A 16,805-nucleotide genomic window follows, 5' to 3' on the forward strand; every position below is an offset into this window, starting at 1 on the left:
TATCCAACATGTAAATGAATACTGAACTTTCCAAAACAAATCCATTCAATAAAGCTTGTTATGATTTCTGAATGCTATTTCTGGTATTTCTCTTGGGACATCCAATGGTTCGTTAAAGGGTATGCTATATATATTGAAAAACAAAAATGAAGAAGTTCTTGCTGTTTCTGCAGCTTGCTTTGATGCATATGAATTGAAAAAAAAAACTATGCAGTGTCTAATTTTGTTTTGACTTCTCTTCTGTAATTTCTGGCCTCACTAAAAAGAAAACACTCCCAAAACCAAAACCTGTAACCTAATCACATCTTAAGCATAGCCTGGCTGTTGAGTATTTTCTCACTCATATCTTTTATTTGTAAATTCTAGCATTATATGCAAATCCATTATTTTTTCAAATACTCTATTATTCTTTATTTTGGGTTTCAGTAAGTTTAGGTATAGCAGTATGAACATTACAGTGGAGTGTATATAAGCATCTGCTTATATCACAGTCCTACTGCACTTGCTGTAAACAGTGTTAAATAAAAAAAGGCAGCAAAACCTCCATTCACTTAAAAAAAGGAAGAACAAGATGAATGGTTATAGACATATGTCTAAGGCAATATAAGAAATAAATTAAGCTGTGTAGGTCACTGTAGTAAGTGGGACACTAGCAGCAGTCCTGTTGCTTTTCAGGCAGCACAGAAGAGCCATTTTTAGGCAGCTTTGGGAGGTGAGCGTTTGCAGGTCTGCTTTGTATAAGCGTAAAGGGCCGTCAGAGAGACAGAACGACATTTTTTCTTGGGGAAAAAAAATAGGGGTAGGCAAAGGAGGCTAGCATTTGCAGGGTTTAGAGCTTGAAATTGACCTTCTGATACAGAATGAGTGATAAGGAGACTGGAAGTTGGTCATGGATCTGAAGATGGGGGGGGGAAGTCAAATGGTGATGACAGATTAGCCAGTGGAAAGACGATCAAAGTAATGGAATTATGTTGCAGAGGCGTTCTGCGAGGTTATAACTGTCAAGACTGTCAAGACTTCAAACCAGTTTGCTTAGTAGACAGGTAGATGTCACTGATGTTAAAATAAAAAAATATTAGTAGAAATAGGAGTGTAAATGACAAAATGACGACAGTGAGTCTTTGAAAGACTGAAGTGCATCTGTCAAACCACAGTGCAAAGATGGTTATTCTGTATGTTATTTTTCAGAAGCTTTGAAGCATGATTCCTCATGGAAGAATAATTAGAAAATGTATGTCTATGTAGTCGTTTTGTGTGCAATGGTAATAATCTAGTGTACAGTAATTGTTAGTGCTGTGTGTTCTTGGGCTGTTTGGAAGTTTAACGGTAATCTTAGATACGTATTCAAGTAATACTTGCTGGTAGATAGTTACTGTCTGAACAATGACAGCTAGTAAATGTTGTCTTGTTTGACAAGAGCTATTTATACCAGTACTTGTTCTCTTAACTCTCCTGAAGGCTCTGTGCATTTTTTTCAATCAAGCATTCCCCACCCCTGCTTTCTCATCGTTCTACGTCTTTTGTCACATTCTTCCCCAACAGCTGCTTGTGTGTATGCGGCTTTTCTGTTTGACTTTGGTTTTTTAGGGGTTGTGTAGCACTTTATCCTTTTGTTTCCAATTGGAGGACTCTTGCATCTTGAAGTCCTTGTTTTATGCGGGGCAGGGTGGAAGAGGGAAGGAGACTAGTTTTTTTCAATTTGGTTGTGCTCCTTAACATGCCAATTTTTACATCAAACAAGCACAATTAAAATCTTAACTTTTTGTAGGCAGGAGACATGTTATATATGTGGCGGGGCCCTTATTGGCACATGACAGATTAGAACACAGTACGTTCTAAGTCATTGAGGAATCATAAAGCAAACTAGAAGTTTGTGTAAATCTCCTGAAAGTCTACACCTGTTAAATTGACTGTTAAATTCTGAGGGATTTTGCCCTGCCTTCTGTACACCACATTGATTATTTATTGCTGTAGATGCATAAAGAAATAATATCATAATGATGTTAGTTGAGGTTAGCCTTAGCCTGCTAAATAAGAAAAATCTTACCGTACTTAGTTTCAGGAATGAAACAAAGTCTCCTAATTTCATCTTTGATTTCAACTATAATATTTTATTTAAAAAGCATGATTAAATGAGATAACATTTACTGTCAAAGTATCTGAAACAACTCAGAAGACAGTTGTTAACTATTTTGATGTTCATTTAATTATTATCAGAGGGAGTGAAAATAAACAGCTATGTCAAAACAAAAATAAACGTGCTGTTTTGTGACATATACTAATGCAATATCTTTTATCTGAAAATGGTGAGGATTAGATGTATCGTAAGAAAATATAACTGTGCAATAGGCAAATATGGGATATTCTGCATCCTATACTAATCTCCTTCTGATCTCTGATAGAGAGGCTCTGATACAGCCTTTAAATTTTGAAAGATATGAACTAAATCTGCTTCCAAAATGTTTATTAATTACAGCCATTACAAACAAACGTCTTTCCAAGCCTTTTAGCTCCCCCATGTGCATTCTTGCATACTGCATTCATTGTATTTTCTTAACAAGAGAGTGATTCTTTTAAGGCTGAGGGTTTTGAATTAGTGCAAGAATTAATCAGATCTTTTAGCCTTAATTAAAAATGTGGTATGTTACTAATTGCTTTTCTTATCTATATTGCAGGCAGAGGCAGATGTTTCTGCTTGGTGTGGGCAGTTTGCAGCTCTTCGTTCAAAGTAATTGGACTGGGCCTCCTGTTCAGTTAAAGCTTCAGCAATTTTTGCCACCTGCATTGTTACAGAAATTCTGTGAGGTATTTATATTCACTGCTGTTCACAAATAACCATAACAAACAGGTTTGTCGGAGAAGGCACATCTGTGGGCACAGTGCCAGAATGAATTGACTTGATTGTTGGTCCTACTGGGTTCTATTGCAAGCAGCTACAGCTATATCAGTTCTGTAAGAAATGTCCTAAAAGTAGTTACTCTGTTTCTCTGCTTAAGAGATTTCCTGCTAGAGATGTTGGTTTTGGATGGGGAAGATAAGTTTATTATATGGTAGCATTTACTCCAAGGGCATTTTCAGTCAAACTTTTTTTTAATTTGTTTTGTGATGTGTTCTTTGCTGGATCGAAGAAAGATATTTATAAATGGTTTAGATATTTTCCCTCCTTAGGGTGAGGTAGAAGCTGCATATCTTGCAAATAGCAGAACATCTGGCAGATACTAAGAGAACAGTAGATTTGGATGCTCAGAATCCTGTTAGGTTCATGGATGATGCCAAGTGAATTGTAGTAATATTACTACAAAACTGCAAACTCAAATAGAGCTTTTGGAAGAGGAGGCGGGAAATGTAGGAGATGAAACTGAGGACTGTCAATTTTATTTACTTTGGCATCTTTTTCTGTAAATAACTAATCAACACTGTAATTTATGACATGCATATATTATTTCTCTTGGAAGTACCATACTTCATCTTGTGACTCTCCTGTGCTTGTGGTTCAGCACAGCTTCTTAAGCATTAATGTTTCTCTTGGAATTAAAGCTATGGTAAAATACTGATTACTGCAGCATGTCAGGGAAGAACATATCACTAGTCTCTGCTAATGCTGAACCTACACAGGAGTTTGAATTCAGAATTTCTCTGTGAACAGGATATGGGCCATGAACAATGTAAATGCTGTGAGCTGTGGGGAAGTTTGAGTATATGAAGTTTCACATAAAACTGTTGGATCTGTGTTGCATTATTGTGGCATGTTTTTGCAAGAATTCAAGAATTCAAAGTCCTGTCCTAGGTTCATTTGCAAGGTTGTATTTCCACATAGCTAATTCAGATACAGTGTCTCTCCTCTTTTTTTGAATAGGTGTTTAGCAGGTTGGTTAGTCTTTTAGAGCTGACATGGTGTGTATATAGGCTTGTTTTTTGCTCAATTTTTGATACTAGAAATTCAAGCCTTGTCTTCTGATGACTAAATAAGAAGTAACAGTGGAAACCAAGTGTACTAAACCTTCTAGGATGTGAAATGAGTTAGCAGAAATTTTAAAGTATGCTATTTCTGAGGGGAAGATGAGTTCAATGTATACATATTAATACATATAAATAATTAAAAAAGAAATACAAACGAATTCTTCCATTCTCCTTGTCTGTTTATAATCTTCAAGATTATAGTATTATAATATTCTTATAATCTGTGGGTTCTGTTTACTGAAGAACTCTAATAATCTACGTTAGTGCGTATGCAGAGGCTGCAGCCCAAGATGATAGTCACAGAATTGCTGTCAATGACAGAGTTCACAGACCTGTATAACACAATGTTCATAATTTCTATTAACCATCCCATTTATTGTCTGTCTTAGTGTAAGAATGAGATACTAATTGCCTGTTGAGTAAGGGAATACATGCCCTCTGTTTAGTTTCTGTTTTATTTCTGCTGGCTATGACTGTAGTGCGTTGAAACATTTTTGCTTACACAGAGGTGGTATTCCAGAAACTAAATGGGCAAGAGATTGTAAAGGAAAACAGACATGAGCATATTTGATTTCTACCGAGAACTACATTGGACTTTGATATTGCTGCAAGATTTAGCTATTTATGCATTCAGGCAGAAGAAGTTTACCTTTATTTATATTACTGCTATCTGTATTACCTTATTCTGAAATGTGAGGGTTTTCTCCAAGAGAACTAAATATTTATGTGCTGAAATATAATATCCAGTTCTCCTGTTTATTACAGTTCTTAATTCAAAAGCTTTTGTATGTTTTGAGTTATCTTTACGGACTTACTTTTCTTTCCAAGGATTCTTAATATATAAACACTCTGTAAAAAATGAACATCTCTGTAAACGGACATTTTTGTGCTTCCATTAATCCGTTCTTCCTCTCTTGCATGCACAGATATTCTGAAAAAGTGGGTTAAAAATATAGCTCTATTTTTCTCCATCTGTTGTAATCTTCCATATTCTGTCGTCAAGACTAATACAGTCCCTTTATAAATAGACCTTCCATTTTTCAGGTTTTCAGACTAAAAGGATCTTTTCCCATGTCAAGGTTAAAAAATTATGCCTTCATGTTTCTTTTAGCCTGTTCTGAGTAATATTACTAACTTTCAGCCTTACAATGTCTCATTTATTTCAGAAATATTTTCAAAACTCTTGTTTTCAGAACAGTTTATTGGATTAGTCTTAACTTTGTGCTTTCAGGCTATATAACAGCTGCCATTTCTGTCCTTTGAAAGTTTCAACTCTGGGTCAATGGCATAGTTTCATTTCTGTGCCCAGATAACTTCTGAATGCATCATTAATTTCTTATGAGTGCATTAAGACTGCGTGAGACTATAATTAATTTCAGTGAAGAACCAATAAACCAGCCTCTTTTAGATGAGTTGCTGGTAGGGGCCTCTTGGATGTCTTCCATGAACAATATTCATGAGTAAGTGTACGTTTATTCTCATCCCCCAAATTGATTCCAGCCTTCTCTGTAAATTCTGGTTACATTCATATACTCTATTAGGACCTCTTTTTATGTCCTGCAGAAATGGCTTGTGCTTTTGTCTTTTGAGTCCACACAGAAAAGTAGTTCAGTAATTTCTAAACAGAAAACCAACTAGCGTTTTAGTTAAGGGTCTTTCAGTTTCCTAAAAATAACTTTGAGACTTTACCACACCGGTTAAATAGTCTGACTGATACTACCTTGAGTTTTTTAGTGACAAGTGAATTTTGTTAAAGGGAGATTTAGGAAGTACTGGATTTCAGTTAAAATGGATTAGCAGTTCTGGCTTTGAGCTTGCTGGGATTAGACTAAAAGATTTTTAGTGAGCTAAGTGCTTATAATAAGTGGGATATAATGATAGGCTCCTTGTGTCTGTAAGAACGGTCACTGGCTCTTTGCATGTAAGGGAATAAAAGGTACAGAACTGTTGAAGTTGAAGCCTGTTTATCCTGCCTTCAGTCTCAGAATTTCTGAGTATTAGCTCATACAATGAAGTTTATTTTTTTCAGTAGATGAACTGGACAAAACTGTGTAGTAGGACTACTTAAGACCACCGATGTCTGTAAGAATGTTGTGAGAACAAGCTGCTGCAATTGTTTGTTGTCTGATTTCGTGTTCACAAGTAGGATGTATTTGGTGACAGTGAGAAGCTCCATCTGGAAGAAGATCTCATTGTGTTAATTGATAATACATGTAAATAACTGGTAGGAATCCTCCAAATACATCGATCAACAGCTCCTGCTGGCCTTTGTATAACTTTCAGGTTGATTCCAAATAATGAGTTTCGGAATGCATTTGAATAATTCTTTTTCCTTGTACTTGTATTACTGCTTCTTTTATGTATTATTTGGTCCTTTTGCTGGAAGAGACAGAAATATTACCACACTTGTATTGATACCAATAGCCATGTTCGTAACTCCTAAGAAAAATCCCAATGTACTATGTACTGTCTCAAATCCAATGTGATTCCTTAGCCTTGTTAATTCAATCTGTTGGGAATTCCCTGTTTTTTTCCAGACCCAGATGCTTGGCTTCTATTAGCATAAACTAGCCAGAAAGAAGGAGGAGTTGTGTTTAGGCTGACTGATGTGCTGTTTGAATACCAGTGACCAGCAAGATATAGGCTTTGAAGATTTTGCAAATTTCTCCCTCTTGTGGGGAATATAAGGAGTGATGATAAAGGCTAAATGTGGAGGCTGAGTCTTGTAAGCAGAGATAATCTGCTAAAATAGCCTACAGTCTTGCCCTACATTCCTTTGCTATGAATATAGAAAGGAAGGGAGATTCTTAATGCAGCCACTGGGAAAATAATCCCTTAAAAATAGAGCAAAGTTATTCTCATAGGGAATATGAACAGGAGCGTTCATAATAAGTACTTCTCCATGTAGTAGTCTTAGGGAAGACTTGCTTACGTTTGCTTACCTTTATTATCTTCCGTCTGCAACTCAGCTTTGCATGGGTTACCTGGTGCCAATTTGGAACGTGTTTGGAGACAGCCTCCGCTGTACTCTTATTGCCTTTGCAGAAAGTTGGAGAGAAGCAGTTACAAAGAAAACCAATTTTTCCATCCCCTAAAGTCTAGCACAAAGAATGAATTCTGTTCCAAAGGACCAAATCTTTGGCTGATAACCTCAGTGCATCCTCCATTATTCTGGAAGATACGTCACCTTAGCTTTGCCACATGGCAAATTGTTGTGCAGTAGTCTTTGTACTGTTTAAAATCTGAGAAGCCCAGTATATAAGGCTTCCTTTGATTGTTTGTTTGTTTGTTTGTTTCTCCCCCCCCCCCCTTCATTTTTTTTTTTCATTCTTCCCAAACCTTTAGTCTGGCTTTTTCTACCTCTATGTGTGTCTGCACTTACCCCTTTAAGATTTAGGGTAAGGATCCCCAAGACTGAGAAAGAGCTGATGAAACATTAGGAAGCCTAGTTCAGAGCAGTCCCTTATAGAAGAGTAAAAGAGTAGCAAAGGCTCACTTTGTCTGTAATCATTATCGTTAGCAACAAAAGAACATGAAGCCTCTGAACTAGAATTCTCACACTCTCTATTCTCAGGCTAATGAATGTGAATGGCAGAAGTTTTTTTTCTGATTATCATCGTTACTCAGGTAGTAACAGTTGTGCTTGGAAATACTTTTGAAATACTGTGAAATAGCCAAGAGTACTCTCCAGCTTGTAGTTGATTTAGGGCTTTAGTAGTAGCTACTTAACAGTAGCATTAAGTTACTGTTTGGAAATTGAATATGTAACCAGGTATGTTTCAGAGATTAGAAAATATGTATTTAGAGTGAATTGAGCTTCATTTGTCTGTATTTAGTCCAGAGGTGGTCAAACAGAACCACCTGCTGGTCCAAAGAAACTGAATGATTACGTCAGAGATTTCTCAACGTAAATAAATATGTTTGTAAAGTAATTATATAGTATATGTTTCTGTGCTTTGAGAAAATCATTCCTGAGTAAAATAATTACATATTTTAATGGCAAGTATGGTGAAGAATGGAAAGACTCAACACTCTAACCCAGGTTTACTAGGTCAGGAACATTGTGTTAGCAAGTCTTGGTTTATGGCCATTTTGAGGTATGTGAAATTTTTGAGGTATATAATATAGGTTTGACACTTTGAATATTTACGTGTTTAAACACAAGACAGCAAGCTCATAATTTCATTGTACTCTTAGCCAATGTTTTACAGATTTTTGTGAACTTGATTCCTAACTTTTCAGCCCTTGAAGCTTTAAAAGCTTAAATGTCTACCTCTTTTGTATGTAGCTGTTCTCTCATCTTAAAGACTGCCTTAGTGCAGTAATTTCTGTTGTTAGAATTCTGCACTGATGATGCAGTCTTAAACAGAAACTAGAAGAATGAATGTTGATTTAGGCTTTCTCAGCTAAAAGAGAGGGATGTCTGCTTTTCTGTGTGGGATTTGCTTCATGAAAAAGAGCATGGATTTGTTAAAATAGAAGATAGCAGTTCTTTGGCTCTGAGACTTGTTGGCTTATTGTCAAGGCTGTGACAAGTCATCTCTCTCTTCTCCCTCCCTCATTACATTCCTTGTTATGTTACATTAGCTGGACTGAGCTCTCCAGTGAAAGGATTTGAAATGTGACTTTGAGACTAATTGGTTGCTACAGTGCTTAAACAAGTGTAGATTTCTATAGCGTAGCAAGGCTGTTTTAGAAAGTGGTTATATAGCAAAGCTTATAGCTTCTTTGCTTTCCCACTGAGTATTTTAAATGCTGTCTACTTTGATTATAGAAAGAATCAAAAAGGAGCAGACAGGAAAAAAGTTCAAGTTAAACTGAGAATTATATGAAGTGTCCTGTTACGTGTGTATGGATTTTTTAAAACAAGCCTTTAGAAGTACTGAATGATGACTTTCCCTCTCAAAATCAGAATAGAGATCTTGGTAAGGCTGTTGCTTTCTGAATCACTAGAATGGGAGGGATCTGGTGTAGTTCCACTTCACAGTTTCTTTCCTTTATTCTCAGGTGGTTTGTCAGACTACAGTATTGTAAATTTTGTTTTCCATGGTGGGATTGAAATGACTGCAGTGATGTCATGCAAGAATTCTACTTTGAGTAAATAATTTAAAAGTTCTGAGTCATTGTATACAAAGTAAAAATATTTTCAATGTTAATGCAAGATAAATAACTAACAAACCGAAGAAAATCAGAAAAAAACACTGAAGGTTACCCAGTCATTAAAAAGTGATCTAGGGGAATAATATGACTTAACAACTTTTGTCTTTAATGTAACCTGTTGGTAAAGGTATTGAAAAGAGTTCCAGATAACTTAGAAAGTACATTATTTGTTTAGTTTGAAAAGTCGAAATGCGATTCAGATAACTTCTGTCCTGGTTGTGTAGATGAAATAAGGATCTTTCTCAGCCAAGTGACTTCAATGCAAGCCATCATTTAACGTGCTCCTCTTTCCTTTCCGTTCCCATTTCTTGCCCCTTTCATACCAAGTGAAAACAAAAGCCCTACTTTTTTTTAGTTTGCAAAGGAAACCTGCCATATGAGAATATGGAATAAACTGATGAACTGACATCTCCCTGAGTCTGAAGATAAGTTGCCTGAATGCTTTCATTGCATTAAAAGGGAGAGAAGAATAGGTGATTGTCAGATGACAGTCACCACTGAGACACAGATTCCCTGGAGAGCTACCTCAAGCCTATTAAGTAAAAGAATTACTGTAGGGAATGTCATACAGGAAAGCATCCAAAGCAGAGAGATGTTTTTATTTGTTGGACAAAGGGAAGAATGGGTCTAATATTGCTGCCCTGATACCACTGCAACAGAAAGCTCCTCTGGAGAAAGAGGAAGAGAACACATATTGACATCACTGGAGGAATATCTAGTGTATATGAGTGCTGTAGGATTAATTAACGAATTATTTTATTTCTGTAATTACAAAATGAATGGCATGGATTTACCAGAAGCTTTTCTCATTAGATCATGGGAAGGATTACATTACTGGAATGTGTTTGGGGTTAGCGTTGACTGGACGTAGGCGTTTCAGGTAGGAGGAAATCAGACTTTCAGATGATGTTGATAGGATGTATCAGGACAGCAAGAAACAAGGCAGAATTCACCATGGCTTGGTAAAAGGTTGAGACTCCAAGAGACGGTGACCTTTTTTTTCATGTTTTGAGCAGACTTCTTCCTTAAATACATGAATAGTTGTTCTTCCTAATTCTGTATTACATGATTTGTTTATAGACTTACTTATGTTTCCTGAAACTTGTAATATTTTTTGTTCTTTCAGCCAAAAATGCTGCATGCAGCTATTCTGAAGATGCTGGTTCTAGATGGTGAATCAGTCTATACCTTGACTTCTCATCCTATTTTGCTGCTTATGGCCAGGATAATACTTGTGAATTCAAGACACAAACTTGCATCTTTTCAGGTAAGAAATATGTGACTAATGATTATGGCTGCCAGCTACTAATTAATTTGTTCTCTCATTCTTTTTTTCATACTTCATTGAATCAGTATAACTTCTATCTCTTTTTCTGTATCTCTGAGGTTTTTCTCTCTAAGAAACAGTTCCGTGATTACAATTAAACACGAGTATGTTTTTCTGAAAGATAAGCTATTTTCTCACTGTCTTCACCAAAAGAGAAGAAAGGCGCCTTCATTACCTGGAAAAGTTAGAAAATGTAATAGGAAGCAACTTCTCTGAAAGATGCATACATTGTGACATTATTTGGGGGAGGGCGAGGAAGAATGCCCTATAGTGCAGCATACACATACTATGTCCTTTTTAACAAGCTTTGGGATACTGTTAACCACTACTGTGTGAATTGTAAGCTGTGAGTTCTAGATGCCAAGAAAGTCCTCTATTTTGTTTGTCATTGTCTTCTACCTCTTCTGCAGGCATCCATGTACCTTAATTCTTTGTTCTGTTGTACATTAAAAACAAGAAGATATGATGAACCTCTTCTTGAGATGAATACGATCTCCTTTGTAGTTTAGCAGCAGGCTGGTTGGTAGCAGGACTTTCTGGAACTGGGGGACTTTAACAGCAGCAACTTCTCTTTATTGCATTCCAGTAGAACAGAATTTGGCTGGAGATCAAAATGCCACATGGTCCCTCTTTTATGCTTGGCTGACAACATCCATTCCCAGCTGGGTCTTTGTATAAGTGATGAATTAAACTGTGTGGGACATGTTGGCTATACTGCATTTCTGGAAGCCAAGCTCTTCCATTGTTTTCCCTGTTATTCACAGATGAGTACTGTTGAATTTCAGCAATTGGGTCAATCAGGGAGGCAGAAAATGTACCTGGTATAAAGAATTCCCTTGCTGCCTCCCCTCAGACTGACATAATGGCGGCCTTCTGCCCAGTGGAGGTTCAATTATTTGTGGCTAAATTAAGTTTGGATAGTAGTTCAAAGGCAACAACCAATAAAAACTACTTTCATCAACAGGTCAATATAGCAATTAAAGCTTGCTGTTCTTTCTTGTTTCAGCTTGATTTGAAGGAAATCTCTTAATACCTTTGCTTCTTTAAGATTAGCGGAAATAAATTTATAAAGGGTAAAATACACCAAAATATATTATCTAAAGCATTAATAAAACCCTGTACTATTCAAAGATAGTATTCTACATGGAAGACTAAATGCTTGAAAATCATCTAGAAATTCTGAACTTGGCTCCCAAAAAGCTGACATTGGTGATAATGTACAGAGCTCATATAAATATGTTCTCTTTGATTCTAACATTTCTAAGAGGTGAGCATCAGGCCTCAGGAAATTGTATCATTAAGCTGGATACTCAGTTGTGTTGGAAAATGTGTACTTCATTATGTAAAACTAAACTGAAGTAATTTGAATCTTCTTATATAAATTACGTTTTGGTTTCTAAGTAAGTGATGACATGTTGGGATTTGACCTTTTTCACAAAGTCTGTTGTTTGCTTTTACTCTGTTGAGCTTGATATCAAAAGTCATCTTTAATTGCTTTGTAAAATAGATGCTATTATTGTTTTTGATGGTTCTTTTCTAGGGACATTACAGTCAGCTACGCTTGATTGATTTAGATGTTTGTGCTTGAATACTGTGCAACCCTTAGGTTGGTCTGATATAAGCATACCTGTATAAAAAGTTCATAAGATAGGTGCCTCTCAGAAGCAAGCAAATATCTGTTTCATAGAAAATAATTGGCATGCTAACAGTAGCAGAATAACTAGTAACCATTAGAGCCTGTGTAAAGGTATGTCCTACATTCATGGATGATAATCTTAAGTATAATTTTAAGAATAGAATATTATATTGTCACTTAGCTTTTTCCATGCGTTTCTACCTGATGCAGCTAGAGAGGGATAAGATATGCTGGAGAACTTATGTTTTGTGTACACAGCATTCTAAAATCAGGTATTTCCTGAGCTGTGATTCAGCTCTGCTATAGAACAATTACTTAGTTCAGTAAGGTATTTGCCCTTCTGAAATTCCACATACAAACATTAATACTTCCAATTGTGGCTGTAGGGTGTTCTTATGAATAGTTTGGGTCCCCTTCCACCTCTCTCGGTCTCCTTTCTACCCCCACCTGAAGAAATAAAAAAAGGTTAAACAGAACAGGAAAAAATGCATAGAAGGGCAACACTGGACGATCAGAAATACTGAATGACTTCCACACAAAAATTAACTAAATAGTCTAGGACTCTTCAGGCTGGAAAGATTACTGAAGAGTGAGAACATGGCTGTCTTGAAATCATGAATGTGACATAGAAGAAGATAAGAAGGAATAAAGAAAAAAATCTTTTTTGGGGGGACATTTTCTATTACAAGAATTAGGATGTATGAAATCAAAGTAGCAAGTGGCTACTTCAAAATCAGCACACACAAGTATTTCTTTTATCTTCTGTCCACAGAGTTTATTACCAGATTGTGGTCCGAAAGATTTGCAGGGTTCAAAGAGCAGCTAGAGAAATTAACAGAGGAATAAGCCCATCAAACTCGCAAACTCTTAGAGCACTGTAGAGCTGCTTGAATATGTTCATCTTTATGCTAGGTTAGTGCTCACTTTTTTGTATTAAAAAAACAGCTACTGTGGATGCTTTTGTATTTTTTGGGAGTTAGAATAGAGTAGATTACAAAATATTTTAAAGCAGTTTATCTTTTTTTTTTTCTTTTTAAAAAAAAAGGGTCTATACTTGTTATTAACTTGAGGTTATCCGTATTTTCTTTCAGACATTACCTTGGTGGACTCTAAGATGTGTGAATATTCACCAGCAATTATTAGAGGAGAGATCACTTGAGCTATTTACTCTTGCCCAGACCTGTGTAAAACAAGGTATGTTTCTAATTACTCGATTTATTGGCCTACAGCATCAGTTGTAAGGTGTCATGGAAGAGCGGAATTTGTAGGCACAACTCTTGTGGCATGATGCTTATCAGACGCCTATGTAACTACTGAGAGTAGAGAGGGAACAGAATTCACTTAAACTGACATGGACTTGTATGGCACATGCTACTTTCCGGCCTCTGAGATGAAAATGGGAATATGTGTTTGTAGACAAAGGTTTTCTTCACCCATGCTTAGCATTGTTACCGATGACAAGCTCACTTAAAGCCATTCGGTACAGGTTTCATTCCTTATTTAACAGAACTCGTTTGGGTTTGAAAAGGGAATGTCCTTGTTCTTATGTGTCTTCATGGCGAGAGAAACTTTGTTCCTTTTTTCTCTATGCCCACCAAAGTTTTGAGGTTTGTTACCTCTCTGCATTTTATGTACAGAAGATAGACAACAATAAAACTAAATTTTGTTGTAGCAGAACAAGTTCTTCCCTTGGAAAGAAGGGGTATTGTTAGTGTTTAAGTAGTGTCCCTTTGATCAAGTAGTGCAGTACCAGAATTATGTTAACGTTTAAGCTAAGCTTAAAGATAGAATATCTTGGCCATCTACACTATCCGTTTAATCAAAGACAAATTCTCCTTCTTGAAGAAACAAAGGGAAGTTTGCAGAGGAAAGTAGCCTGAAGTTGTCCTTAGGTGACATGTCACCATTTATGGATAAAAGGAGTTAGGGTACTCCATCCAGGAAGACCACCAAGGACCACCAGAGACCCCAAAAAGGAGGAAGACATGCGCAGAAGGTTCTGAAAAGGAGCCAAGAAGAATGATGCTGCATCATTCTGCAACTCATGTAGATCAGAATGAATATGGATTAGATAGATAGAATATGCATGAGTTCAATGTATAAATGTAACATAGACAGCGGCATTGGGTGTGCTTGACTTGTGGAAAATCCACTGAGCACCCAGGCCTGAATAAAACAATAGCTCTCCTGAGTGTGTGAGGATTGGCTTATTGCACGCTGGGTAAAGAATATGCTTTTCAGAGAACAATGTAATATATATAAAAGTTTACAAAAGCAGAATCTAGAAAGTTAAAATGCCAAATATAATTATACTGCTTGGGATTTTTTTAAGAGGAACCAACTTGTATAGACCGTTAATATCATTTGCTGCAGCAACTGATAAACTTGGAAAAAGGAGGCAAGCTTTGATATATATTTGCCTCTCACCAGTTAGTTAAAGATTCTTCATTTAACTTCACAAACCTGAAATTTCCAACCAATTACATTTAAGAAATTTTCTATTGCATTTAGAGATGAGTTGTCATGTATGTTTTGTTTTGACAAAGCAGGCAATTTTAAATGCCAAAGTTTCAAGTCTCCCCTCTCCTATCATACCTTATTGGAGCTGTTTTGATCTCAACCATATGTAGGTTTATGTCATGCAAATGATATGTAAAATGTGAAGTGGATTTTGGTCCTTGAAGAACTTCCAAATAGGTAACAAAGATGTTAGTACAGTAATGAAATTAAGCAGGGGATTTTATTGGGTCATCTGCAGTGAAGAAGCAACTGACTTAATGCACTTACTGGATACTAAAAGGACTGGAGTGGAAGGGTTTTGTTGCAATTGATGTAAACTATGATCGTTGTATTTTTTTATACTTTATAAGAGAATTTTGAACCAACTTCTAGAGTTACCTTGAACAGGTGTGGGAATCTTAAGTTCTTCTTACTCTTTACTCTGTAACTTTAAAAATTTCTAGTTCTTGGTAAGTTAGTGTTGCTCATCTGATGCACGTCTTGGAAAGTAACTGACAGGTGTAATTTAAGCACATCATGATAAATTTGTTGGCATGTTAATTTGTAGGCTAAGGACTGGGGGTGAGGGTTGGGCTTTAGCAGGTGCAAAGAATGAAATCCAAGTTGCATTTTTAATTTCCGAATTAAATTGCAGCAATTTGACTTTAACTTCAAAAATGGCTGTTGTCAGTGTAGTGGGGTTAGTCTTAGAAGTGTAGCCCGTTTAAATGCTTGTATTGAAAATAAGAATTCCTTAAAATGTGATGTCCAAGAACTATTGTAAAAGCTAGTCTCCTACCTACTTCTTATAGCCATTTTAAAAACAGATTTGCATAGAGGTGGTTAACTGTTCCAGAGAGGGTGATTTTTCTTAGTTTGATGGTTAGGGATAAACTTTTTGAGAAAAAATTATTGTTGCTTAGCTTTAATGTAGTAAGGCTTCAGTACTTGTGTGTTATACATTGTAGAAGCACTGTACAACCTATTTTCTAAATGTTTACCTAAAAATATCTATGAATTTTATATTTTGAAATAAGTGGTACTGGTGTGCTTCATTCAGATAAGGAAGGTTAAGGAGATATGTTTGCAATGGTTTTTTTTGAAAAGCTTAGAAACTGTAAATAGTCATCTTCTTATTTCTAGATAATTTTCTGTTGTTTTGAGTGTATGTGTTCCATAGAATCACAGAATGCTTTGAGTTGGAAGGGACTTACAGAGATCATCTAGTTCAACCCCCCTGCAGTGAGCAGGAATATTTTCAACTAAACCACATTGCTCAGAGTGCTGTCCAACCTGGCCTTGAATGTTTCCAGGGATGGGGCCTCCACTACCTCTCTGGGCAACCTGCTCCAATGTTTCACCACCGTCACTGTAAAAAATTTCTTCCTTATATCCAGTCTAAATCTTCCCTCCCTTAGTTTAAAACCATTGTTCCTTGTCCCGGCATAACAGGCCCTACTAAAAAGCCTGTCCCTGTCTTTCCTATAGGCCCGATTCAGGTACTGAAAGACTGCTATAAGGTGTCCCCTTAGCCTTCTCCTCTTCAGGCTGATCAACCCCCAACTCTCTCTGCGTGTCCCATAGCAAAAGTGCATCAGCCCTCAGATCATTTTTGTGGCCCTCCTCTGGACCCGCTCCAACAGGTCCATGTCCTTCTTCTGCTAAGGGCTCCAGAGCTGGATGCAGGACTCCAGGTGAGGTCTCACCAACACGGAGCAGAGGGACAGAATCCCCTCTCTCGCCCTGCTGGCCACGTTGCTCTTGATGTAGCCCAGGATGCGGTTGGCCTCCTGGGCTGTGAATGCATTTCATTGGTGGATGGAAAGCTGGATATGAGCCAGTACTCCTAAGTCCTTCTCATCAGGGCTGCTCTCAATCCCTTCATCCCCCAGCCTGTATTGATAGCAGGGGTTGCCCTGATGCAGGTGCAAGACTTTGCACTTGGCCTTGTTGCACCTCCTGAGGTTCACACAGGCCCACTTCTCAAGCTTTTCCAGGTCCCTCTGGATGGCATCCCGTCCTTCTGGTGTGTCAGCTGCGCCACTCAGCTTGGTGTCATCTGCGATACTCAGTGTTGAAGATGTTTAGATGCCAGCAGTTTTGCAGTTCTGTTCAAGTACTGCAATTCTTGTTTGACAGAATAGTTTTATTATGTTAACTTTGGAGAATGCAGAGCACATGAAAATACTTTTGGATTCTGTTAAGTAGATAAAATCTGTAATA

At 36.9% G+C, this 16,805-nt stretch overlaps 1 protein-coding gene across 3 annotated transcripts in view; it reads left to right on the plus strand.

Moving 5' to 3' along the window:
* The window catches only part of TTC27 (tetratricopeptide repeat domain 27), a 138,493-nt gene that overhangs the window by 6,595 nt on the left and 115,093 nt on the right, over positions 1-16,805 (plus strand). For 2 of the 3 annotated variants that reach the window (XM_075412725.1, XM_075412726.1), the window contains exons 3-5: positions 2,676-2,805; positions 10,247-10,387; positions 13,175-13,277. In XM_075412725.1, the coding sequence (XP_075268840.1) occupies positions 2,676-2,805; positions 10,247-10,387; positions 13,175-13,277 (374 nt within the window). The remainder of the gene's footprint in view (positions 1-2,675; positions 2,806-10,246; positions 10,388-13,174; positions 13,278-16,805) is intronic. The other variant, XM_075412727.1, reaches the window with a different exon arrangement.

The sequence above is a fragment of the Opisthocomus hoazin genome, chromosome 2, assembly GCF_030867145.1.
Source record: "Opisthocomus hoazin isolate bOpiHoa1 chromosome 2, bOpiHoa1.hap1, whole genome shotgun sequence".
In the NCBI taxonomy this organism is placed as follows: Eukaryota; Metazoa; Chordata; class Aves; order Opisthocomiformes; family Opisthocomidae; genus Opisthocomus; species Opisthocomus hoazin.